This window comes from Xenopus tropicalis, chromosome 8 (genome assembly GCF_000004195.4).
Source record: "Xenopus tropicalis strain Nigerian chromosome 8, UCB_Xtro_10.0, whole genome shotgun sequence".
NCBI classification, from domain to species: domain Eukaryota; kingdom Metazoa; phylum Chordata; class Amphibia; order Anura; family Pipidae; genus Xenopus; species Xenopus tropicalis.
The window spans coordinates 87,253,083-87,278,655 of record NC_030684.2 but is presented as its reverse complement, the minus strand read 5'-3'; the positions used below and the strand labels follow the sequence as shown (position 1 = coordinate 87,278,655).

Genomic DNA, 25,573 nt, shown 5'->3' with positions numbered 1-25,573 from the left:
CGTCATCGGTTGGTGAAAATTGTGGAGTATCCATGGTGATATTATGTTTTATTATAACCATACGGATGGTATGGCTGGGCTTATTGTCCAACAAAAATTTTAAATCCGGACTTATGGTAATTTCCTGATTTTGGAATGCATCAATGCTTTCCACCTCTCCTTCAGTGTCCTCAATGTTTACAGGATATGGAATTAGCGATTGTTACTCCGGTTGCAAACACATTTCCTACTACTGCAAAGATTATATCAGCAACAACAGCAGAAATAAACCGTTTTGGTCTTTGGTTTGACGAAAAAGGCTCTCTGAAGTTTTCCGGGTTTGCTCCAGGATTTGAGTAATCCGCTTTTGTGAATATTCAATATGCAGCTGGTACCAGGTTTGAATCTCCGGTGATCGAATATTGGATACGTTGACTTGTCTTTTCGATGACACAACGTGGATCTAGGCTCATATAAATCTTCTGGGACAAGATTCTCTTGTTGGTCATGATGAATCCCGCCGTATCCTGTAGCATGATCCCGGATGATGGACCTGGCATCACAATCCGCTCAGCGTGTAACTCTTTCCCCAAGATCAGGACTGCATATAAAATAGCGATCATCTTGGATGGCATCTTTGCACCTATAGATAATCAAAAGAAATCATTAGGTTCAGCCGTCATATATACATAGCAAGTTTCAGTTCACTGAGAAGATAAAGGATATTTAGAAGGTAGAGAGAGACATAGGCATATCATGATACAACATCTATATACAATATTAATCTCTACTTCCATCTTTAACTAGATTTCTTACTACTCAGCTCTCGACTTACTCTATTCTCCGAAGCTGTTGGCTAGGATGACAAACACGTAATTGGTTAATGTGCACCCATTTTTCAACAAAATCATCCCCCTTAGGAATTTTAACTTTATAAACCACAGGAGATAATTTATCAGTGATTATATAGGGAGCTTTCTGGCGACTAAGATATCCACTGCATAGGGTATTCGTTGTCCCCATCTCAAGGCTTGTTCTTTATCCTGGAATTCCTCTGGATTCCCTGATAGTCTGGACCACAAAACATTATTGATCAAATCAACTTGTATGGCAAACCGATGTATAATGTCATTTCCTAAATACATTTGATATTGTGGTTCCTTTAACACATTGAAAACGTGTTCCGCAGATTTGTTTCCTAGGGAGATAGATAAAATGCATTTTGCAATCACATTTTGACTCTGGTCGTCTTTGTCCAGGTCATAAACCCATTCCTGTAAGGAAGAAAATTTAATCATCTGAGGATTTGTAACCTGCTTTAGAAGTCCTAAACTTATATAGCTGACTTCGGATTTGAGATCCAGCTTGGCATATTTCACCCGGGCAATATTATTTACCTGTACGGGAACCAGCATAGTATCATTGGTCTTCTCGATTTTAACCAATGATTGGATATGTCTGGTTATGCCTGCTACTTCCCGATTTCCCCCTTTAAGAGAAATGGTTAACACATCATCCTCTAGGATTATCTTTTCAATTTTGTCCTTTTGGATATTAATGATGTGGAAGGAAGTATTAATGCTTTCTTCAGGTTTACCGTTTTTTAGGATTGAGACATCTGGTACCTGACTGTTCCGGAAATGGATTTCGACAGAATTAGGTCTTTCTTCAATCATATGGCAACTATTTTGCGGTTTTGCATTGTGGGAACGTTCAAAAGAGATTGGGGTTTTTACCTGAGTCCATATTGCTTCATTAATAAAGTCAATTATGGATCTTAACCTTTTGAGCAGATCAATTCCAATGATCAGCCGATCATATGGAAGATCTACAATCAATGTTGGATGTCTAATGGTCTTTTTACCAATCTTATATGTCAGCCAGGACTTGCCTTTCACTTGTAGACTATCACCACCTACACTTACCAGAGATCCATCAAATACCGTCAATCTCGGTTTATTCTTTGAGGACTCTAAGATCTGTTGGAAATAGCTGAAAGACAAAATAGTGACCTGAGATCCGGTATCCAATAAACCTTGGATTGGTCCGACACATCCATCCTGAAGACAAATATCTATAAAATACCGGCCATCTAACTGTAAGAGATTACAGAGGAAATTGGAGTGTTTTATCATCCGTTGATTTAAAAAGTGATCTCTCTGCAGCGTCAGGATATTTGGAGATTGCTCCTCCTTGTTCTGTCTGCAGGGCATTTGTGTTCCTATGGATTCTATAAATGGAACAGACTGAACCGAAGGTACTTCACACACTGGTTCAAATAACACCGGATTATAAGAATTGTCCTTATTAGGCTGTAAAACAGATGAAATATTAGATTTTCCCTTCCCGGCCCTGAATTCAGGGTCGGGGCAATGCAAAACATGATCATTGATTGTATTTAATTCTTTCCTGTCCATTTCCATATAGCAATTTGGTTCTGCTTCCTTTATTTGGCGGAGCTTGGCCCCGCTTTTACCTCTAAAAAAACTTCAGGTTGTTTTCCTGCAGAAACTTGAGATAATTTACTTACAATGTCAGTTAACTTGGAAACCTGATCTGCAAGCTGATCAAATCTGCTAGGTCTACCTGGGTTTTGATTCTGTGGACCATTTTGATTCCCTGTGGGTGATTTACCCCTGGGTGAATCTGGTGATTCCTGCCCTTTTCTCCATTGCTGCCTGGGCCTATTGTTCCAACGTTTGTATCCCTGGGGATCCCGATATCCTTGGTAACCCCCATATCTTTGGTTACCTCGGTATCCATGGTAACCCCCATATCTTTGGTTACCTCGGTATCCTTGGCTTCCTTGGTTGAAACGAGGACAGTAACCTTGGCTTCCAGAACCTGAACTATTTCCTTCTGACCCCTTGGCAATTTGAGGTTTAGTTTTTCTGGGATTTAGCTGTTTTTGGTTTTGCTGATTAGGTCCAGTGGCTGAAGGTATTTTCTTTGGCTGGGACTCAAAATTTAAATGAGATTTTACCCCGGACTCATCAACATTGTGCTCTGGGAATTTTTTAAATTTCCTATCATTTAAGTTTTGGCCCTCACTAATATTAAACAGCAAAGTTGCTGATGTTACCAGTCTTTCTAGAGGGTTTTCAAAATCCAGATCATGAGCTAGACTTAATTTGATCTGGGTTGGTAAGGCCTCATAGAATACTTGTTTAAATTCCACAGATTCCCAATCAGGGTTTCTGTAAGCTAAACCATAGGCATTTTTAAGTACAGAGAGAAATTCTCGAGGGCTTTGATTAGATCTACATGTAAGTTTATAAATTTCTCTCTTTGCGGCAGTGGTAGTTCGATAGGGCCCAAATTCTGATTTAATTTCATGTAGGACTGACTGCCATTTGGTGATTCCTCTCTCTTTAAAGGAGGAAAAGTAATGACGGTATCTGTCATCAAAGGCCCATGGAAGAAACCTGATTTTGTCTGCCTCAGATAATTTTAATGAATCTATAGTAGATTCATATAGTTCTAAGTGGTTTGCAATTTGGGAAGAACCTTTCTTAGAAAATTTTGGTATAGCAGTATTTAAAAATTTAATTATGCTGGCAGAATTTTGTTTTTCTTTTGGAGATTGGGGATTTTTCCCTTTTGAACCCCTCTTATGGGTATTCTTCCCCCTGTTTGGGAAAGGACCGGATCCCCATGCTCTCTCATCACTCTCAACTTCACTTGCATCAGTATTGGAAACACTACTTCTATGGGATACATTTGACATAGGTATTTGATTTCGCACATTCCTCACATTCCTCTCTGGGGACGTGTCTGAAGAAGAATCTCTAAGGACCCTTGTTCTGTGATTACCTATCACGGTGGTCACAGCTTGGCAAGCTTCAGCCAACCGGCCCAAAACATCTTGTGCCTCTGAATCAACATTATCAATTGGTTTGGCTCTAGAAATATATGGTGCCCAATTTTTATATTGGGGAGTGATTATTGGAGGATCAGGAGATCTCTCCACACCATATACACCTGACTGTTGACTTTTAATGTACTGTTGCCGTAATTCTTCGAAATCCTTTCTGAGCTTACAGTATGCTATGCGACTACGTTCAGCATCAGTTTCTAAATCCCTAATAAAAGCTTCCTTGTTTGAGATATCTATCTCTAATTGGTTTTTATCAGATTTCATATGTTGGATATCTGATTCTATCTCATGTAACTGAGACCTCAATTTTTCTACATTTTCTTTTCTAGCTTTTGATAGGGTATCTACCTCCATTAATGCATATAAAACAGGAGGTAGGGCACATATTAATTTTTTTTCTTTGTCTGAACTGTTAGAGGCTAAGTTCATACATGTTAAATAGCGTTCAACCAGGCCGTCTGTTGCCCAGATATCATTAAGGTCTGCTCTAGCATTCCTCTTCAAATCATTAATCCAAACATCCATTCCTATATCAAATTTTACCCGTGTATATATGAATTCAACAATTCTGTGGATCATTTGCTCTGGGGTATTCCCATTCTCACTGCTTGCAACACTCATGGTCTCAATTAATAAACAAAATAATTAGCTTGACAGAAGTATTGGAATGGTTTTTCACTATTTGTACCAATATGAGAAAATAATCTCGCTCTCAGCAGTGCCTCCAAATATATGTCGGGCTAATTATGCGTATATCTAAAAGAATTCAAGGCTCCTTATTAGTAACAGGAGGAGTCTTAAATAATATATGCCCAACTCTGAATTCGATATCGAGCTTTCCCAATCAATTGGTATAAAGGTGAAAAATCATGACAATTATTTAATAAAATAATTTATTTAAATATGAATATTACAAAAATTACTTCTTATAAAAATCCATTAAACACTCCCTGATATATATTTAATAATTAATCAAAATGAACATTGACCAATATACATTATTCAATAAATGGCAAGCATCCACAAGATAATATATATGTGTTCACTTTCAATACTTAATAACAAGGTAATTAAATATGTTGAATCAAAGGAAGGGTAAATGATTGATTTTGAGGTCTTGAGGAATTCTATCTTTAAATGTTCTTATTTCCCCATTAGATTGTTAACTTGGATATCATATATCTATACTAATGAAAAATAAAATGGACCCAAATTAAACAGATTATTCCCAGTTTGCAACTCTGGGAAAGTCAATGTTTAGGGTAAAACTATAATACACATAGGAATAATAAATATCCAAGCATACAACTTAATCGAGAAAAAGTATAACAAAATTTATATTTACCAGAGTAGAGTTTTCTTATAGTTGAGAGTAGTTTCTCCTTCCTCTTCCAGTTTTTTTAGATCCCCTTAGATTTTCTTTTTCAGGTTCTTTCTTTTAGATCCCTCTTTCTTCTTTTTCTTAGTTCTTAGTCCTTTCTTTTTTTTTCTAGTCCTCTTGTCTCCTAACTTATCCCTCATCTCTATCTAAAACTCCACCTCTGGGATTTATCAACTAACCAACTGGCATCAAAGGGCAGTCTTTAAGTTAAACTATCACCAGTTGATTTAAATATTTATTACAGTGACCTTTGGACCCGTAATGTCCTCCACCATCTGTGGATGTCACTGTTTCCTCAATATTGTGGTCTGAAAATATTCAGAAAATATAAAATAACTTTTGACCTTCCTTAATTCGATGTTACACACTATTGTTGACATTGCTCCACACTAGAACAATGCTGTGTAACTACTTAATACCTTAGTACACATACAATATATGTCATTGGTCTGTCCTTGATTAATTATTACCCTCTCAACAGGTATGCTCTATATTGTGGAGAGTTTGTAAGATCCTTCAAGGTGTTCTCATATTCACCTAGACACCAAGGATAATATAACCTTTGAAATTTGCTTTAACACAAAGGTTATACATCTGGGCTAGTAATCCGATACAAACCTCCTTTTCAACATATACGTTTCTGATCAACTAAACAAAATAACATTCATTATTTATTCCTATATGATTCATCAAAAAGCATAATATCATTCATGAATATATATTCTATTAAGTAACATAATCACGTTATCATTAACAAATCAGAATATTCTTGTAATTAATAATTATCTTATCTGAAAATCCGACATGTTGAGCTTTCTCTCGGATCTGCAGATATGTTGGGAAGGTTGAGTGTTCCATAAGATCTCCCAAGTATTTAATATCATGGCGGGGCCAATATATGAAATTGTGTAGTGTCCTACATTGTGGTAAATATCGGTTGCCCCAGAGTGGAAGCCTAGATGTAAGTAAGGGTGGCGGGTGTTTGAATAGTGTAAGTGCAATGGTCCAGGCTTTATGCGGAATAGTTAAAGTTGTTGGCAATGGGGCTGTATCTTTAAGATGCCAGTAAGGAAAGTTGCGTAATCCTTCCAGGGAGCCAAGTAGTGTTGCCTGGAGCTGCAGATTTGGATTGTAGGGGTCATGAATGAAGCACCAGTGTAGGTAGTGTATTTGTGAAGCTAAGAAGTAATGGTAAAAGTGGGGGAGGGCTAGGCCTCCTTCGGCTAGTGGAGCGCATAGTTTTGTCCAGGCCATTCTGGGGGGTCGATTGTTCCAAATAAATGGTAGGATAATCTGGTTAAGTTTCTTAAAGAAGGTTTTAGGGATAAAGATTGGGGCATTGTGCAGTATGTATAAAAATTTGGGAAGGTATATCATTTTTACTATATTTATGCGGCCCCAGAGTGTAAGTGGTAACTTGGACCATTGGGTCAGTCGGGCTTTGAGATCAGACAGCAAGGGGTCTAGGTTAAGTGGTATATAGTTAGTAGGATCTGTAGTTATCCAGACTCCTAAGTATTTAAATTGATTGGCCCATTTTAAAGGTATATTGGGTATTACTGGTTGTGGTTGAAGAGGATCTATAGGGCAAAGGATTGATTTATCCCAGTTGATTCGCAGACCGGAGTAGTGTCCAAATTTGTCCACTTGCTGGAGTAGAGAGGTCAGGGATCTGCAAGGTATATTAGCAAATCATCTGCATATAGCGATAATTTTTCGTGGATATTACCATATGTAAGGCCTCTAATTTCCGGTGAGTTCCTAATCAGTATGGCTAGAGGCTCTATTGCTAGAGCAAATAATATTGGTGAGAGCGGACAGCCTTGGCGAGTCCCCCTTTCCAGTGAGAATGGGGGAGATGTAATCCCATTTACTCTGACTCTTGCTGTGGGATGCTGGTATAGTAACTTGATCCACTTTAAGAATGTTTGGCAAAAGCCGAAGCCGGACAAGACCTCCCATAGGTATCCCCATTCAATTGAATCAAAGGCTTTGGCTGAGTCTAGGGAGGCAACAACTCTGGTATCAGTCTCTAAGTGAGGGATTTGTAGATTGGTAAAGAGCCTTCTTAAATTAATATCAGTGGATCTCCCGGGCATAAAGCCTGATTGATCCGGGTGGACCAGGTCGGGAACCACCCTTTGGAGCCTTGTCGCCAGAATTTTGGCCAAAATTTTGGCGTCTGTGTTAATTAGGGAGATGGGGCGGTATGAGGAACAGAGGGATGGATCTTTGCCCGGCTTCGGAATGACCACTATTAACGCCTCCGCAAAGGATGCAGGTAGGGCTTGATTGTTATAGGCATATTGTAGAGTTTCTAGCAGTTTAGAGGGGATGTATTCAGCTAGTACCTTATACCAGTTGGAAGGTAATCCATCCGGGCCTGGTGTCTTATTTGAGGGGAGGGTGGCAATTGCCTCGGCAACCATTTGCTTTGTGATCGGGGCATCTAAATATGCCTTATCTGGTGGGGCTATTTGTGGAATGGGTATGCTTGCTAGGTACTGTGCTAGCTGTGTCGTAGAGTAGGTGGTTGTGGTTGTGTATAAGTTCTTGTAGTAGGAGGCAAACTGCTGTGCAATTTTCTTGGGTTCTGTGGTAAGCGCGCCGTCATCTTGGTGAATGTGGGGTATCGCTGTAGAGTTGTTTTGGGGTTTGGAGAGGTAGGCTAGTATCTTGCTATTCTTGTCCCCCTGCTCAAAAACGCGCTGATTCTGGTATAGCACTGCTTTTCTTGTTAGTGAGACAGTTGCCCGGCTTTTCATGTTATTTTTAATTGTTTAACTGTAACATTTTTGTATCTATTAATTTAAGGAAGAACTACAAAGAAAACTGGACATTGTCCAATCTGCTGCTAACAGGGACTCTGATTTAGAATTAAAATTACAACAGTTAAGCAAAGAGCTTGAAGAAAGCCAATTAAAAGTAAAGGATAATTATGAAGAAAAGAAGTCATTGTCTGCAGAACTAGAAGAGCTTGACAAACAGAATCAGGAAGCCATGCAGGTAAAAAAAAATATATTATTCTAAAACAATTTTTCTGTATAATGGGAAGCTGTAATGGGATTTACGGATATGATGTGTCAATAGAGTTGTGATGGAATCTCCTTTTACAAGGCAAATTTTCTCTTTTTTTACTTTAAGTTTTTAGTAAAAGCCTTCTTACACTGCAATCACATATGCCCTATAAGTATTGCATTGCCACAAAAACAATATAGCATTATTACCGAACTCACATGGGCTGGCGGGAGCAAAATGCCTATAAAATAACTGTAACCCCCTCAGAAAATACTTTGGTATTATGGGCTATACCACTATATTGATGATTTACTATTAATTTGGACAAGTTATAAGGAGTTTCCAACAGGTTGAAATTCAGCTATTGAGTAGTGCAGGCTCTATCAACTCTTTTTAGAAAGGTGTGGACAGCAAAAACTATTTACAGGCTTCTTCATTTCATCCTTCACATATAAAACCCAACATACTGGCTGGTCAGTTTCTTAGACTAACATATATGCTCTCATTTTAATTACTTTGGGATCTTTTTATTTGGTGCATTTGTGGCTAGAGGGTGTCCTCCCAGACCCCTTTTTGAGATATACAAAGCTTCTGATATGTTGCTTTTTTAGATTAAGGAAGTAGGGGGACAATCAGTTTTTTTCCTGGGACATCCAGTTTCCCCTCCTATATTTGTACTTTTAGTTCACCAATATCTTCAGATCAATCACATAATACAAAAGAATCTACTGATTTTAGTGTGAAATAAGAACTCGCCACAGAACAATTCACCCACTCTCTATTCATCCCTATGGAATTTTTAGAAGTATATTTGTCAAACAGTGAACTCTAATGTTGATCTAATTGATCATTTTCAACAAACAGGGCTCAAAAACCCACATTGTATTGTTTAGGCTCAAATGTATGTATGTATATCTTTATTTATAAAGCACTACTTATATACGCAGCGCTGTACAGTAGAATACCCACATTGTCTTGTTTGGAGTATTAGAATAACTAGGGACTGCATCCTGTATTCATTTACAATCTGTGGTACAAGATGTTAATGCTTTAAATTCTAATATATATATTAATCAATTTAGAGCCTCTGGCTGAACGGAATCTGAATCCTTAAAATCATGTGACTTTTTGTCACATAAATGAGGAAGTTGAAAATTTTTCACTGTGCACTTCAAGTCCAGTTCTCATGTAAAAACTTTTTACATGTAAAGGGCAGTTGTATATCTCTGTGACTTTTTCCTGCAAATACTTATAACAGTGGGGAAGTGGATTTTTATTGCAGCAGAGATTTAGATTTTTAGATTCAGCAAACATTATGCCAGCTCCCACTACTATGTTTTTTGTGCATGACAATATTTCTATGGCCACATCATAGGTCAGTGTCATATCCGCTAATATCAGTTCATTTCTGCTTATAAATATGGTTTATTTGATTTCATTTGAAATAATATTAATATTATGAAAAAGGTTTTTTAAAATTCTTTATGCTTTGTTCATCCTGAGTTATTTTTTTCCCCTCAGCATCTTCTGTTAATGAAGGAGCAGTTGTCTAAGCACCGAGATGAAATGGAAACAAGCATTACCCATTTACAAGAGCAGTTAGAAAATGAAAAAAAGAAATTTTCAGATGCTGAAATGGAAAATAAAGATTTACAAATAAAATTCCGAATACAGGAAGATAAACTAAGCCAGAGTTTAGAATTATATAACACTATGCAAGTTACAAATCAACAGCTTTCATTTGAAGTGCAAGAGCTAATTAGTAAGCTTGAAACTATGGAAAATTCTAATATTGGCATTAAAAGAGAAAATCAAGAACTTCAGGAAAAGCTGAAGCAAGTGACAGAACAACTTTCTAGAATAGAATCTCTTCCTCAATCCTTAGACACAAGTAAAGTAGGGGATGAACCAGAGAAATTAATTACAGAGCTTTCAGAGATCAACCAAATAAAAGAAGAATTAGAGAAAGTTATATGTGATCTGAAGATGGAAAATGAAATGTTGCTGTCTACGCAAGAGCAAACAAAAGTTAAGTTTGAAGAAACAATTGCAACTAAAAACAAAGATTCCCTTGAAAAAAAGACTATAATAGAGGCATTGAGAATGGAAAAATGTCGTCTGGAAACTGAGCTTAACCAAAGTGAAAACAGGCTGCTTGATCAAGCTCAAAAGTATGAACACACTATAGAAGAATTGTCTGCTGCCCAGAAAATGGACACATCAGCTCTGCAGCGGGAACATGAGCGCCTTTTAAAACTCAATCAAGAGAGAGATTTTCAACTAGCAGAAAGCAAAAGAATGATAGAGCAAATAGAGAATGATTATGAGGAAACCAAGGAAATTCTAAATAGCAGCTTAGTGGGACAGAAACAGCTGGCTGAACTATTAAAAGAGAAGGAGACATTTGTCGAGCAACTTAAGGAAAGAAACACTGAATTACAGGAGGAGATTGAGCAGTTGTCTAAAACATCTAAAGAACGTAATCTTTTAAGACAGAATATTGAAGAAAAAGACAAAAGCCTTGCTTCCATGAAAGAAGAAAACAACCACTTAAAGGAAGAGATAGAACGCTTAAAGGACCAGCAGAGTCGATCTCAAGCAGCTGTTGAACCAAAAACTTTAGATATTATTACAGAACTTGAAGCTGAGATAACGCAACTAACTAAAGTTCGAAACAGTTACGAAGAAGAACTTAAACTCCAGAAAAAAGCAGTTGAAAAACAAAATTACAGCACCATGCAGCTTCAGCAGACTTTGCAAGAAAAGACAAAGGAAATGGATGAGGTTAAATTACAGCAAAAGCAAACGGTTGATACATACGAGAAGCTTCTCTCTGAAAAAGACAGCGAGATTTCCAGTCTGCAGCAAACAAATGAGCTGATCAGTTCGCAGTTACAAAGTGAGCATGTTTATCACACACAGTCTTCTGTCATATTACCTGATACCAAAACACAAACAATGAATGGGGAAAATGGGGTTGAAAAACATGATTTGTCCAAAGCAGAGATTGAAAGGCTGGTAAAGGGAATTAAAGAGAAAGAAATGGAGATAAAAATTCTTAATGAGAAGAACAGTACTCTGTCAAAGCAAATTGATCAGTTGTCAAAAGATGAAGTTGCCAAACTCACTCAGATTATTCAGCAGAAAGACTTAGAGATACAAACTCTACATGCAAGAGTCTCTTCGGTAACTTATATGCAAGATGTAGTATATTTACAGCAACAGCTGCAAGCATATGCAATGGAGAGAGAGCAAGTGCTAGCAGTCTTAAGTGAGAAGACAAGAGAGAACAGTCAACTCCGAACAGAATATCATAAAATTATGGATGTGATGGCTGCTAAAGAGTCAGCACTACTGAAATTGCAAGAAGAAAACCAAAGAATGTCACATACCCAAGAGGGTAGCACCCAAGATATGTTTAGGGAGACTATTCAAAACTTATCCAGAATTATTAGGGAGAAGGACATTGAAATAGATGCATTGAGTCAGAAATGCCAGACTTTGGTCACTGTTCTCCAGACATCCACCTCAGGAAACAGCAATGAACCTGGCAGTGTCAACAGCAACCAGTTTGAGGAACTTTTGCAGGAGCGTGATAAACTGAAACAACAAGTTAAAAAAATGGAGGAATGGAAGCAACAAGTGATGACCACTGTTCAAAATATGCAACATGAATCTGCCCACCTTCAAGAGGAGCTTCATAAGCTTCAGGGACAAATTGCAGTGGATAGTGATTCCAGTTCTAAGCTCCAAGTGGACTACAGTAGTCTAATTCAAAGCTATGAACGGAATGAAGAAAAACTAAAAGGCCTTAGTGTTGAACTGAGTAATGTACAGCACAGTATTGGGCAGTTAAACAGTAGTAAGGAAATTCTTTTGTGTAAACTTGAAACGGTTCATCCTCAGTCTAATACCACTTCTACTGGCTCTGTTTCAGAAAGTTTAGCAGTTGTAGGTAATGATCAATTAAGTGATCAGATCAAACCTGTTTTACAGGAATGTGAACGACTTAAGATGGAAGTTCAGAAACAGGAGGCCATTATCAGAACACTTCAGGAAAATAACCAAAGACTGTCAGACTCACTAGCTTCAGTTTCTGAACAGGGTCGAAAGGGTCAGGAGGAAAGCACTCTTGGGCTGAGAATTGTCAAGGAGAAGAACGAGCAGTTACAGAAATCATTGAAAGAGAAGGACCTTTTAATAAAAACAAAAGGGGATAAGTTAAATTCTGTAAATGAGAACCTTAGGAGCAAAGAAAATGAAAATGAGTTGCTGAAGCAAGCAGTCACAAATCTCAAAGAACGAACTCTAATTTTGGAGCTGGACATTCGTAAACTGAAGGAGGAAAATGAAAAAATAATGGCAAAAGGTATGGAGAAGGAAACAGAGTTCAGAGCTTTACATGAAACAAACATGCAGTTTTCCATGATGCTGAGAGAGAAAGAATTTGAGTCCACCTCAATGAAAGAGAAAGCATCTGCCCTAGAAAATCTTCTTAAAGAGAGAGAACAGGTTGGTGCCTTTATAATTATCAAACTAAATGTTACTGTCCAATTGGTATTTTTATATAGGTAACAATAAAAGTGTTCTATGCTAACATTTTTTTTGCCAAAATTTATAGAACCAGCTATAAGTGTTTTTCTGAGGTGTTTAGACCAGCACAGACCACTCTGATATGTAGGCTTATAGGATCTGAAGCTTACACTAGCTTGCAAATAGCACTTAAATTAAGGTCCTTGTGAAATTGCAATATCCACCTAAGACAGGATCCAACCATACAGAATCTACATTTGATCAATATTTTGCTACAGCCTTTGGATTGCTTTGCCCATCTAAGGTTCATGGCAGAGTTGTCTTGAATGATAAAATAATGCAGTGAGCAAAGACAAATTTTATACAGAAGTTTTTGTGAACATGTATAGATTATTATAACATATTTATGAATTGCCCACATGTTCCACAGCCCTGTAGAAAAAAACTAGTATATACATTTAACATACAGCTTTACATACAATGCGTAACCAGAACAAGAGGTAAAGAGGGCCCTGTTTAAAAGATCTTACAATCTGAAAGGAGATTTAAATAATGTATAAGAAATATGGGTGTACAGCTTAATGCTATTGAGCATTGCCAAGAAAAATGGGCTTACAATATTGATCACTAATTAAGTCGATTCCATGATATTTGTATTCCTTTATTCTTGGGTGCATTACAGGAAGAATCTGCCATATAGCAAAAAGAATATGGTGTAGAGAATTTGAGAAGCATAATGATTTGTCTAATACCTCTTAATGTCAGGATTAAAGGGAATTCAAGGGCTTTGAAGGCTGCTTGATTTTTTCTTCCTCTGAATGGGTTGTGTGCTAATACATTTTGTACCCCTAATCTGAGCTGTTTAAAGAGCAGTTAATCATAACTCCTCAGTAAGATATGCTGACTTATTAAAGAACAAGAAAGCTTCTAAGTGATATATTGCCATCAGACAGGGCCTCCTTATAAGTAATGTATAGGCTCATACCATTGTATCCTGTAGTACACAATTTTCCCTGCAGCTAGTAATAAAACACAGAGTTTAATGCCACTTCCACTGAATGATTTGTCCAAGACCAAGAACACAACACATGCACCTAAACAAGTGTGTTTTGCCTGTGAGCTTTAGTAACTTCTAAAGATGCTGAGAGATTAGGAGTGCGCATGCGCATAGGGAACGTTTTCAGAAGCGGGTTACTCGCGAAGTAAAGCATGTGGGGCAAACAAACTAAGCGATTCACAGGGGTCTAGGCCATAATTAATATTTAAGGATTGTACATATTAAAGATAGTATGTATAGAGCATCACAATACTGGATGAAGAATCTTTTTTTCCTCATCTTTATACTGATGAGTTGTTTTGTATGTATGAAGTATGAAGATGCCTTAAATCATAAGGTCTGTCATAGTTTCTGTATAAGTCTGTTTCATAGTTAAAATGTTTATGGACTGGGCAATTTTTTTTAAACAGGGCAAAGCTGGAGAACTTAACCAGTTGCTGAATGAAGTGAAATCAATGCAAGAAAAGGCAGTTTTGTTTCAGCATGAAAGAGACCAAGTTATGTTGGTCCTGAAGCAGAAGCAAATGGAAAGCGTATCTTTGCAAAATGAGGTATGTAAAATGAAAGCATGGAGCTGAGCCTTCACTTTTAGTTGTATTTTGCCAAAGCCATTAGCAGTGTATGGGGACCTTTACTCTTTTTCAAACAGAGAAAGGAGAAATAAAAGGTTAATCACTGTGGGGCACCCCCCAGTGCTTGTAATTACCTGATACCCCGCCATTGCTCCGGGTTAGAGAGATCTGCACTGTCCTGAGGTACTCTTCAGCGAGCACCACGGAGCAAACCTCTTCTTGCTTCATCTTCATTCTCACAGTTGTGCATACGCAGTAGCATAAAAAGTCAAACTTAAACAAAAATGACCTCTTCACTCTATTGCGCATGTATCTGCCTGGGGGCATTGAAAGAAAAAAAGGTGTCTCATCCAAACATTGTATTAATGTTGCTATTAGTGAAAAAAATAAGGATGGCCCTAATCCAGGATTCTGTTCGGGATTTAGCTAAGTTAGGCTTTTTCAGCAGGGTTCGGCCGGAATCCAGTGCCTGCTGAAGTGAATCCGAATCCTTAAAATCATGTGACTTTTTGTCATATGTATATGCTGCGCACATGGTTCCCTTTAACCATTCTATTGCCTAATTTAAATATTCAAATTAGCATTTAGATAATGTTTGGTATTCGCCCAGATCTGTTACGACGGATTTGGTGGGTGCACCCCTAGTTTAAAAGTCACTTATCTAGCAGTCCATCTACATTTCTTTGTATCTCTGCCAGTACCTATCCAAATTGCTTCTTTCACCCCTACCCCACTGTCCCTCGTTTTTACTACAGAATCAAGAATGTGAAAATTAGTTCACTCTGCTTTGCAACCAGTTGGTTGTTCCACATTTCCCTTAGGTAAAAAAAAAGGCATTCAAAAAATTTGGGAAGATATTGTCATTCTGTCATAATTTATCCATTGTGAAATGATCTGTGATATAAGTTCAGTTCTGTGGATTTCTTACTTTTATACTTGGGTGTGTATCACTTGCTATATGTTTGATGGCAAAACAATGAGCAATGTATATATTTTGGGTTTTGTGAACTGTAACAAAACAAAGACAAAGTATTTATTGTTTCTATTCAGATCTCTCATATAACTCTTATGCCATTTTTGATATTTTGTCTTATTTCAGCCTGCAGCTGGACATATCTGGTTGTTATGGTAATTTTATTCTCTTAGGCATTGATGTCATTATTATTGTTTAATACAGACCTTTATTTTGAACTTTTTACTGTTCAACACCTGTTCTGACGTTCAAATTGCTGCCTTAAATAATAAATAAAAATTGAGAATAATTGAAAATTTTATTACAGTGATACAGTGTACAGCATTATAAGTAAATGGTAAAGACATTAAATTATCATTTTATTGCAGACTGTAAATAAACTATTTTTAATATAAAATCTTTACTTCATACTTTTAGGTTCAACATCTACGAGACAAGGAGCAGCGGTTAAATCAGGAATTAGATAGATTAAGAAATCACCTGCTGGAGATGGAAGACAGTTATACCCGGGAAGCAGTCGCTGCCGAGGACAGAGAGACAGAGCTAAGAAAAAAAGTATCTCGTTTGGAAGACAAATTGCTGTCCTCATCCAGTGCTGTTGAAAATGCCAGGTAATTAATATTTGATGGTTATGCATGAAAATTTGATCAAAATGCTCATGCAGTTCTTGTTTAAAATAACATCTCTAGGCTACTCAGCTTTTTTGATTGTTTGTTTTTGTGTCAACTTATCACACTTATCACAACTTATCATATTTTTTAATTTTTAATTAGCCACCAAGCATCAATGCAAGTGGAGTCTTTGCAGGAGCAACTGAACCTGGCATCAAGGCAAAGAGATGAAGCTTTACTTCAGTTTAATCTCTCACAAGAGCAGTGCAAGCAATATGCACTGTCCCTCGCCAACCTACAGATGGTGCTAGAGCAATTTCAACAAGGTAAGAATTTACTAGGTAGGCTCACACACACTTTATTTGGTATGTATATATATGTGAGCCACAAATTTCCTGTAAATGATATGATGAATAGTTATAATTGTTGATCAGTGATGTAAATTTGGTCACATGGCTCACTGAAACTTGTGCTTTATAACAATATACCTGCTATTGTAAATTACGAGGAGAGTGGAAGTCACCTCAGAGCTCCATGCCCTGTATAAGAGAGCTTGACACAGGCAGGTTATAATTATAGGGGACTCATTTATTAGAAAGGTGTGGAGGGTGTTCTGTCGCAAGGTCCTTACATGCCATTTTATGTTGCTTCCCTGGCGCTTGGGTTCAGCATGTGGTAGAATGAGTAGACAGGTTATTGGAAGTGGCCGGCTATTCCTGGGATGGACTGCACCTTGTTGAGGGGGGAAGATGCAGTAAGTAATTCTGTGGAAGGATAGATTAGTAGCAGTAGTTAGCATAGTAAACTTATCTCTCCGAAATTCCTTTCCACCAGCAACAAAGGGAATCGCCGGTGCAAAGGCCTACGCATTGTTTTGGTTTTCTTACGTCTTTCCGAAGTTTCCTCCTGCAGGCAACTTTGCACAACTTTGGAAAACCTAAACAATGCATAGGCCTTTCCACCGCCGATTCCCTTTGTTGCCGGTGAGAGATTAGTCGCCTGCAGTAGCCGAGACCTATAGTGGGCGACTAATCTCTCCTTGGGACATTAATGGGGTGGGGGTGATGATTTGGTTCATGGTATCAAATAATTGCGGGGAGGTCAACAAAAGTTGTATTTATACAATTTATAAGCTGGTACCACTCTTAAATGTATGTATTCAAAGGCAAGAAGCCTAAATGGGAGAGATAGAGGTACTTATGCTGGAAGAGATTGTAGATAAACTTGGCTGTAGCAAGCAATGACCGTTAGTAGCTGCAAGGGCAAACAACATTTTGAGCTCTTTAAAAGGGGCACGCATTCGTAGATTCGACTTTTAAATGGAGATGCTTAAGAAAGGGATTTTTTGCCTTCCACTGGATCAACGAGTGGTTAGACAGATTTAATATAGATATAAAAGGCTGAGAGATATATGTGCACCTTTTAACGTAACTTACTATGTGCTTTATTAGGTCATGGAACTCCTTTGTGACTTATAACATCCTTATATTTACCATAGGGGGGTACATTATTCACTATATAAAAAATGGATGTGTTACCAATCAAAAGTTTTTTTTAACAATTGCTTTATTACAGCTTAAGCACTTACCACTGTCTCATACAAAAATTTACAGATTAGCCATTTCATATCTATCAGGTATCCTGTTTTTGTGTGTCTTAAAAGGGACCTGTTACCATAAGAAATAATTCCAAATTGTTTTGTATTGTGTTTGTCAAGCAAAATAAGCTTCACTTACACCAGTGATCACCAACCAGTGGCTCAGGAGCAACATGTTGCTCACCAACTCCTTGGATGTTGCTCTCAGTGCCCCCAAACCAGGGAGTTATTTTTGAATTTGTGACTTGGTGGCAAGTTTTATTTGAACAAGATTTACTACTAAATAAAGCCCCCTGTAAGCTGATAGTGTGCATAGAGGCTACCTAATAGCCAATCTTAGCCCTCATTTGGCACCTCCATTAACTTTTATGATGCTAGTGTTGCTCTCCAGTCTTTTTACATTTGACTGTGGCTCACGAGTAAGAAAGGTTGGGGACCCCTGACTTACACTTATTTTTATTTTGTATTTTCTTCAGCCTTGGAATTCACAATTGCAGCATGCAGACAGGCACCATTTTGTTGACATTGTTATTAAGGCAGGCTTTGTATCCTGCCAAAAATCTTGTTTTTGTGACAGTATTGGGGACTTGGTAACCATGTCCATGCACTGGTTACAAAATTAGAAGTTGAGGAGGGAGGGGCAACTGAATTGAAAGTGAAAAGAAACTGTCTGCCAAGGCATAGAGGTGGGGCAGGCAATATATGATTGACAGCTGGAATTTTATCCCTCCCTTTTAGAATGTAAGCTCTTGTGAGCAGGGCCCTCCCCCTAGTGTCTCCAATCCTCATCCAAATGTAACTGCAAACCATTTTTGTGAATTGTTTATATGTACTGTACACGTTAACTGTTCTGTCTTTTGTACCCCTCTATTCTGTAAAGTGCTTTGTAAATTGATGGCGCTATTTAAATAATTATAATAATAATGGTTATGGATGTGTCATTAAAAAATGATTTTGGGTTTGGGTGAGCGACATCAGATCACATTAACAGCATACAAGGGCCGCATTAATGAGCCAATGTACTCCTCTTCCCGATGGGATTTTGGAACCAGCTCAAACAACATCTGAGCGATTTTCACCTAGATATTGGTTGGGTAGGCTCGTCTGAGGCGATTGCAGTGTTAGAGAAGGGATTAGCACATTCAGGAGGTTAGTTGCCTGTGGTAGCATATTTTTACAAATTTTACAAATCTCCCCATGTAGCATTGCTCTTAGTTTTAAATAATCGATGTGGTAATGATCACTTCACTAATGGTTTTTATGTTTACAATTTGAGAGTGCTTAAATTGGCACTCCAGCATTGTCCTCACATTTCTGATTGTTGGAAAATCTCTACTGTAGATAATTTAATCAACTAATACATTTAATATTTATTCCCTTACAGAAGAGAAAGCCATGTACTCAGCAGAGCTTGAAAAGCACAAAAAGCAGGCATGTGAATTGAAACAAAAAGTTGAAATTCTAGAAAATAAGGCTTTGTCTTTAAAGGTTAGTGATTAAAAGAAAGGCTTTGAAAGTACTTTTTTACTGCTTAAAGGAGAACCAAAGTTTAAATCACTGGGGGTGCAAAATTGTTAGGCACCCCCAGTGATTCAAATCGCTGTTATGCTGGGCTGGTCCCAGGATAGTTCATGACTCGTGATTTTATATATATACATACATATATAGATATATATATATATATATATATATATATATATATATATATATATACATATATATAGATATAGTGCTTGAGAGAGGGTCAGCACTCACAGGACTTATATAAACAAATTATTTTTATTAAAGAGGAAACTAACGTTTCGGCTAGCACTCTAGCCTTTATCAAAGTGATAAACCGGCCATTATAGCATTGGCCAGTTTAAATTTGTACACATATAATAGCATTGGTTAATTGCATAATGGTTCGAAGATGGGGATTGGGCACTCTTTTCCACTTGTAATGGTATTTAGATGTGATATGGTACACTATTGTTTTTATCCTTGAGAAAGGTCCTAATGAGGACCGAAACGTCGGTTTTAAACCTTATGTTTTCAATAAATTTTTGATAAAATTTGAAGGGTGTGCTGGCCACGGATTATTATTTTGTTATATATATATATATATATATATAGTAGTTGACTATGCTAATGAGGACTGCACCCAGGCAATCGGTAACCATTTATTTCGTGAGTGCTGTACATTTTGAACTGTATGTATATATATATCGCATTATACTAGTTTACATGGGATGGCAGTCAGATAATTCAGCTATGTAGGCCTTTTGCAGCACAGAGGGGAGTGTTATCACATAGGTAACTTAACCAGTGTGCAAACCTGTGAAATCTGCAAAAGCCTAGAGATAAAAATAGATTAAGACTTGAGTACCATAACTTATGTTTTGGTGAATAACTCTTAGGGCTCTGGCACACGGGGAGATTAGTCGCCCGCGAACAGGGAGTTTTGCCGTGGGCGACTAATCTCCCCGTGTGCCAGAGCCCTTAATACATTCATTAAATGTTATGAAGGTAAGTCATGAGGATCATTGCTGAAGTGAAATCCATCCAGTGCAGCGTACACATGAGAGACATCATGCTGAAGTTGGGGGCTACCCTTAGTTTTCATTTATTAAGCACTCAGTGCAGAGAGCAGCATCGGGACAGGCAGCTCAGCCCTGTACACATCCTTCTGCTCCTTATCTTGCACATGCAAATGACATGCAAGTTAGGGGTGGGAACAGTGATACCAGGGTGCCTCCCCTTACCTGCTGCACTTGAATGGAGAGCTTCCTAATGCAGGCAGCATTCCATTTGGGGCACATTCTGTAGGTCTCTGCACTCTGAAATCGAGCGCAGTGGCCTGCAGACATTTCCACACACCCAAATGTAATGTTCAAAGTGCAAAAAAATACCTTTTTGCTCTTTTTTTAAATGTTTAGGAGACTAAAAAGATTACTTGAAATGTTTTGCAATCATTTATGGGACCATTGTTATAGACAAGCTTTATTTTTCAGATTTCTTTGTCCTTTAATATCTTATTTTAACATTCTTCATACTAGGAAAAGCTGGATGAAGCTAATGTTGCTCTGGAATCAGCATCTCGGCTTACTGAGCAACTAGATATTAAGGAGGAACTAATTGAGGAGCTGAAAAGACAAGGTAAACGAATTAAACTGTGCAATTTAAGAGTTGCAGTATTTAGTAGACTTTACAGCATTCTCTTGAAAGTTATTCATGCTTAAGGAACATTGTTGGGTCATGCACTATTGCTTGATTGTTCTGGTTCGGGTTTTTTGATGCCAAAAACCCGATTTTTCTGTGGAAAAAAAAAACACATTTTTTTGCAATTTATTATGAGACACAACCAAAAATGAATGAAAAATAAATGCCAGCTAAAACATGTCAAGATCATGTAGAAGTCAGTGGCAGATGTCAAAAAAAAAAATTGGAAGATATGCTTTGCTTAGTGGTTTTAGAGTTTTTTGGGGGTATTTTTAACACTGGCTTTTGTGTGACAATACAATAAAGTTGCAGTTGTTTTGCAACAAATTCAGGTTTTTTCTGCAACTTTTTTTTTTCATTTATGCTTTTTCAGTTCGGATCTTTTGATACTTGACTGCCATTTGTGAAAATTATTTTATTCATGGTTTCTAAAAACTATTAAACCACGAAAATCCAATTGTCCGTAAACCCCCCCAGTAGTGTTTACAAATGACAAGGGATTTCTAAACCCTTCTTTTAATGTTATTTGTGCAAAAGGGTAGATTTAAAAGGAGGTGTAAAAATGTGGGGATGTGATGGAGGAATAAATGCTTATAATTATGCCTTTGTAGGGCATAACTTCATTCATATTGCAAGACAAAGTACAGGTCTATAGTAAAATAAGGTACATATTGCAATGTGTTTATAGCAATATCTTGGTTGGTGTATCAGCCATCACGATTATATAACTGGCATCTATTCGATTATAGTAAGTCTTATATGTAGTAGATATATTTTAGATATGGGTGAGTACTACATGAAGAGTCTAATTAGGAGATTAAGGTCTTCACTATGTGCGGGTTTGGGTATCCCATTTTATGTCAAAGAGCCTTGTCCACCTAGCCTTGCCTCCCACCATGGTCCCCAAATTTTTCAAATTACTTTTGGGAACCCCTGGCTAGTAGAGTAAGTCTGAGGGGTAAGGTTTGATTTATCAAAGTAATCCAGCTTTGAACTGTGGGGGGGTTTGGGTCACTGCAATAATTTTTCTCGCATAATATAAGAGTGTTTCTTTATCTAGTTTTGGCATGGTTTCATATTTAATAGCAGATTATTTACCTCTAGACTGCTGGTGGGTAGCATCCCTAATAGTTCTACTTCAGTTTCTTATAGCAGTGCTGTTAATGGTTGTTTAGTGTCATGGGTAATGTGGTTAATAATAATAAGCATGCAGAGGGGTTCCTCCACTTTTACTTGCTCTGCTGTTCCCATATTCTTCTATTTTGTTTTAATTAATGGACCAGGCCCTATATAAGATTTTAGTATAAAGTGGATAGAAGTCCTAATATTAAAGAGAGGGGGGAACACATTGCTAGGAATGATGGTGACTAGCCACACTTGTAAAACCATTGATTGCCTGCTAAAACTCATCACAGTAAACAGAAAAAATAATTATAATTATAACTGTCACATTCACAAATATAAGTAAAGCGTAATTTGTAAGGTGACTCTGCAGTCATATCTTTATATAGTACTGAACTCTAAGAAACTTACGCAAAATTAGTATATGGCTTTCATACATTTTGTGAAAAAAAAAAATATTTGTTGAGATGTTGTGCCCTAAATCTGTTTCATATTCTTACTCAAATAATTTTATAATATAGTAACTCAGAATATATTAATAAATATATTAACACATTTTAAAATGTATATAAGTAATATATTGTAAATTTGGAGGCTCACATGAAGATTTCCCTTTTAGTCTATCCTGATCTGCATTGTTTTATGTAATACCTTTATATGAATATTTTGATTGAACTTGACATATTTAATATTAAAGTCACAAATCATAGTTTCTTGCAAGTAGAGATCCAGATTTGTGCTTGGCAGTCTAGGTATAAGCACCTGGGTCCCATGTGTACTTTTCCCCTTAATTCACTGCATATATTTACTTCCAGATCTGCAGTTTTTTTTATTTTAAAACAAGTTTTTTTTTTTTATAGAACCACATCTGCAAAATTAAATATTGCAACAAGATCTTCTAAGTCATTAGTTGTAGATACCTTCTTTGATGTTTGTGTTTGCGCTCCAACAAAAAAACTGGATTTTGTATTCTAAACACACAAAATTCTCATTTATGGCTACCAGACTGCTTTTCCAGGTCCCTCATTATTATGCTTTAGTTGATATGAAGCCTTATACTGTGATATGCACAGGCACATGACTTTTAAAGTTCCTTCTGTGTTTTCACTGGCTTAGACCTTCTTTATTATAGCTGCCTGCTATATTCAGGTGCATTACCAGTGCTATTCAGTCAATGCAAATTTACTTCACAGCAGTGGTTTGGCCAAAAATTCAGACCAATCAGATCTTCTGCATGCTTGTTCAGGGTTAGCAGTCTCCATCTTCATATAGTTACTGTATCTCACAAGGCTGAAAGTAAGGCCCCATGAATAAGGCAAGTTGTAAAAAGCATACTGTCATGAGAAAACATGTGTTTTTTTCAAAATGTATTAGTAAATAGAGCTTATTCAGCAGAATCCTGCATTGAAATCCATTTTTCAAAAGTGAGCACAGAATTATTTTTTTTTTTACATTTATTTTTAAAATTTCACATGGGGCTAGCCATATTCTTCATTTCCCAGGGTGCCACAGCCATGTGACCTGTGCTCTGATAAACTTCAGTAAATTTCAGAGGACTATGATCAATGCCAAAGGCTGTAACAAGCAATACCACACCTAGTTCAATATGTCAGATTTTAGGAAAAAGATATATATCTTTTTCCTAAAATCTGACATATTGTGCTAGGTGTGGTATTGTTTGTTATAGTCCCAGCACACAAATGGTTGACTGTGCAAAAATACTATAGTGAAAGTGCATGCGTATATATATTAGAATACACAGATGGATAAAAGATAGTATATCTTTCAGAGTACCAAAACAATTACTATATAACTCCCAAAGAAAACTGCATGCAAGGGAATCTCCTGATTCTTGATTGTATAGCAGAAATGCCTACTTACAGACCCCAAGCAAAGGGGAAGCGTATCAGATCAGTCCTAACCAGGCGGTGTCAAACAATTCCTCTGCTGTAAAATCCATTAAACAGCAGAGGCAGCACCCATAGTGTAATTAGTTTTATTATCATAAAATGTAAAACAAAGTATTGCGCTTATATATTAAAATGTCTTGAGTGCATTAAAAGTCACTTAGGGCTCTGGCACACGGGGAGATTAGTCGCCCGCGGCAAAACTCCCTGTTCGCGGGCGACTAATCTCGCGAACAGGGAGACTAGTTGCCCGCGAACAGGGAGTTTTGCCGCGGGCGACTAATCTCCCCGTGTGCCAGAGCCCTTATAATGGTGCAGTCCAGTCCATAGTGGAAATTTCTTTCACTTTAGAGTAATGGGGTTTCTGGCATTCCTACTCAGATGTGGAACACAAGCAATTTGTTTTCCCTCTCTGTTGCCTTTGGGTGCTGATCATTGAAACTGAAACTTCAGTCACACTTTACTGCTGAGCTGCAAGTTGGACTAATTTTTAAGTTTTTAGGAGGATCACCGTGAGAAAATTGCAAGCTGATCCAAATATATGTGAATAAAGCATGTAGGATTAAGGCTATGTGTTGTGCACGTGCATGTAATAATGTGGTACGAGCTGTGTTGGCTGTGCTTACTCTTTTGTTATGGTTTTCCTTCAAGTCATTGTAGGAACTTTTGGCTGTTGCTCCTAAAATATGTCATTATATGTTCCCTTTTCCTGTCATTTTGAAAAATGCATAAAGATTAGATTATCAGACTTAAAGAATAGATTGGTGTGTTTTTCTTTCACATTTTTTCCCTAGATACTTAGCTATGTAGGTGTTGATTTTATAATAAAATACTCTGTATTCTAAACACATTAACTAGACTAGACAGGAAGTTCCCTGTAGAAATGTTTGTTTTGTGGATAGATTAATGTATTTCTGCTCATTAATATCCAGGCACTCTGTGTAATGCAGACATAGAGCAATTTAGGTTGCAGTTTGAGTAAACTGTGCCAGATATGCATTATGACACAAGTCTTAACCCTTGTAGACATATGGATTCAGTGTACCTTAAACTTGATTTAGCTGAACTTAATATTTTTATTAACATAGCATAATTAGTGTAAAGGTGAAACTTTCACTAGTTAGTTAAAATAGTAATAGCTTTCATCTATTTCAGCTCAAGCTAAGTACAGGTTAGCATTGGTTCTTCTGATATATGTATAGAATTCTGGAGAGGGTCAAGTGACAATACAGTGAGTGGGAAGGGGGCTGTGCAGATTATACACATGCAGGATCAAAAGTGGCAGAGCAAAACTTAGAGGTAAGGTGTGGAATGGATAGTCTGTTGACACAGACGCATGACATTTGGACTGGGGTATTTAGTTATTTTCTTTAAAGGGATTTTGTCATAATTTTTATAGTGTACTTTTTATTTCAAAATTATACTGTTAACATACCAAATGATTCACTCAACCATTTAACCACTGTGAACGCCCTATTTGCAATCTGCCCGTAAACATTTTGTTTTGTTCATTTATTTGTATAGTACCAGCAAGTTAGGCAGCGCCATACATTAATGTCCTTTTATCACTTGAAATAGACTTCCCAGCACTGCAATAGTTACTTGCATTATGCCACAGACTTGTAGCAAAAAAAAAGTCCTTTTGAAAACTTTCCTAAATGCATTCTCAGACAAGGCTCCGGCCAAATCTGAAGGGGTTCTGTGTGGCTCTGTTGGCATCAATGTGAAACTTAGCAGAAAGACAT

At 37.3% G+C, this 25,573-nt stretch overlaps 2 protein-coding genes and 1 long non-coding RNA gene across 4 annotated transcripts in view; 1 reads left to right on the top strand and 2 right to left on the bottom strand.

Moving 5' to 3' along the window:
* trip11 (thyroid hormone receptor interactor 11) overlaps positions 1 to 25,573 on the top strand; it is a 59,986-nt gene that overhangs the window by 20,217 nt on the left and 14,196 nt on the right. For both annotated transcript variants that reach the window (XM_031891661.1, XM_031891660.1), the window contains exons 10-16: positions 8,052 to 8,243; positions 9,777 to 12,767; positions 14,256 to 14,396; positions 15,808 to 16,001; positions 16,164 to 16,327; positions 18,983 to 19,086; positions 20,637 to 20,736. In XM_031891661.1, the coding sequence (XP_031747521.1) occupies positions 8,052 to 8,243; positions 9,777 to 12,767; positions 14,256 to 14,396; positions 15,808 to 16,001; positions 16,164 to 16,327; positions 18,983 to 19,086; positions 20,637 to 20,736 (3,886 nt within the window). The remainder of the gene's footprint in view (positions 1 to 8,051; positions 8,244 to 9,776; positions 12,768 to 14,255; positions 14,397 to 15,807; positions 16,002 to 16,163; positions 16,328 to 18,982; positions 19,087 to 20,636; positions 20,737 to 25,573) is intronic.
* On the bottom strand, positions 481 to 5,242 carry LOC116406774. The gene is made up of 2 exons (XR_004219810.1): positions 5,202 to 5,242; positions 481 to 622 (listed from the first exon to the last, which is right to left on the bottom strand). It is a non-coding gene; the product is annotated as an uncharacterized LOC116406774 (long non-coding RNA).
* Positions 2,144 to 4,687, bottom strand: LOC116406773. Its single transcript, XM_031891662.1, has one exon. The coding sequence runs from the start codon at positions 4,475 to 4,477 to the stop codon at positions 2,426 to 2,428; it is 2,052 nt and encodes a 683-aa protein (XP_031747522.1). The 5' UTR covers positions 4,478 to 4,687; the 3' UTR covers positions 2,144 to 2,425.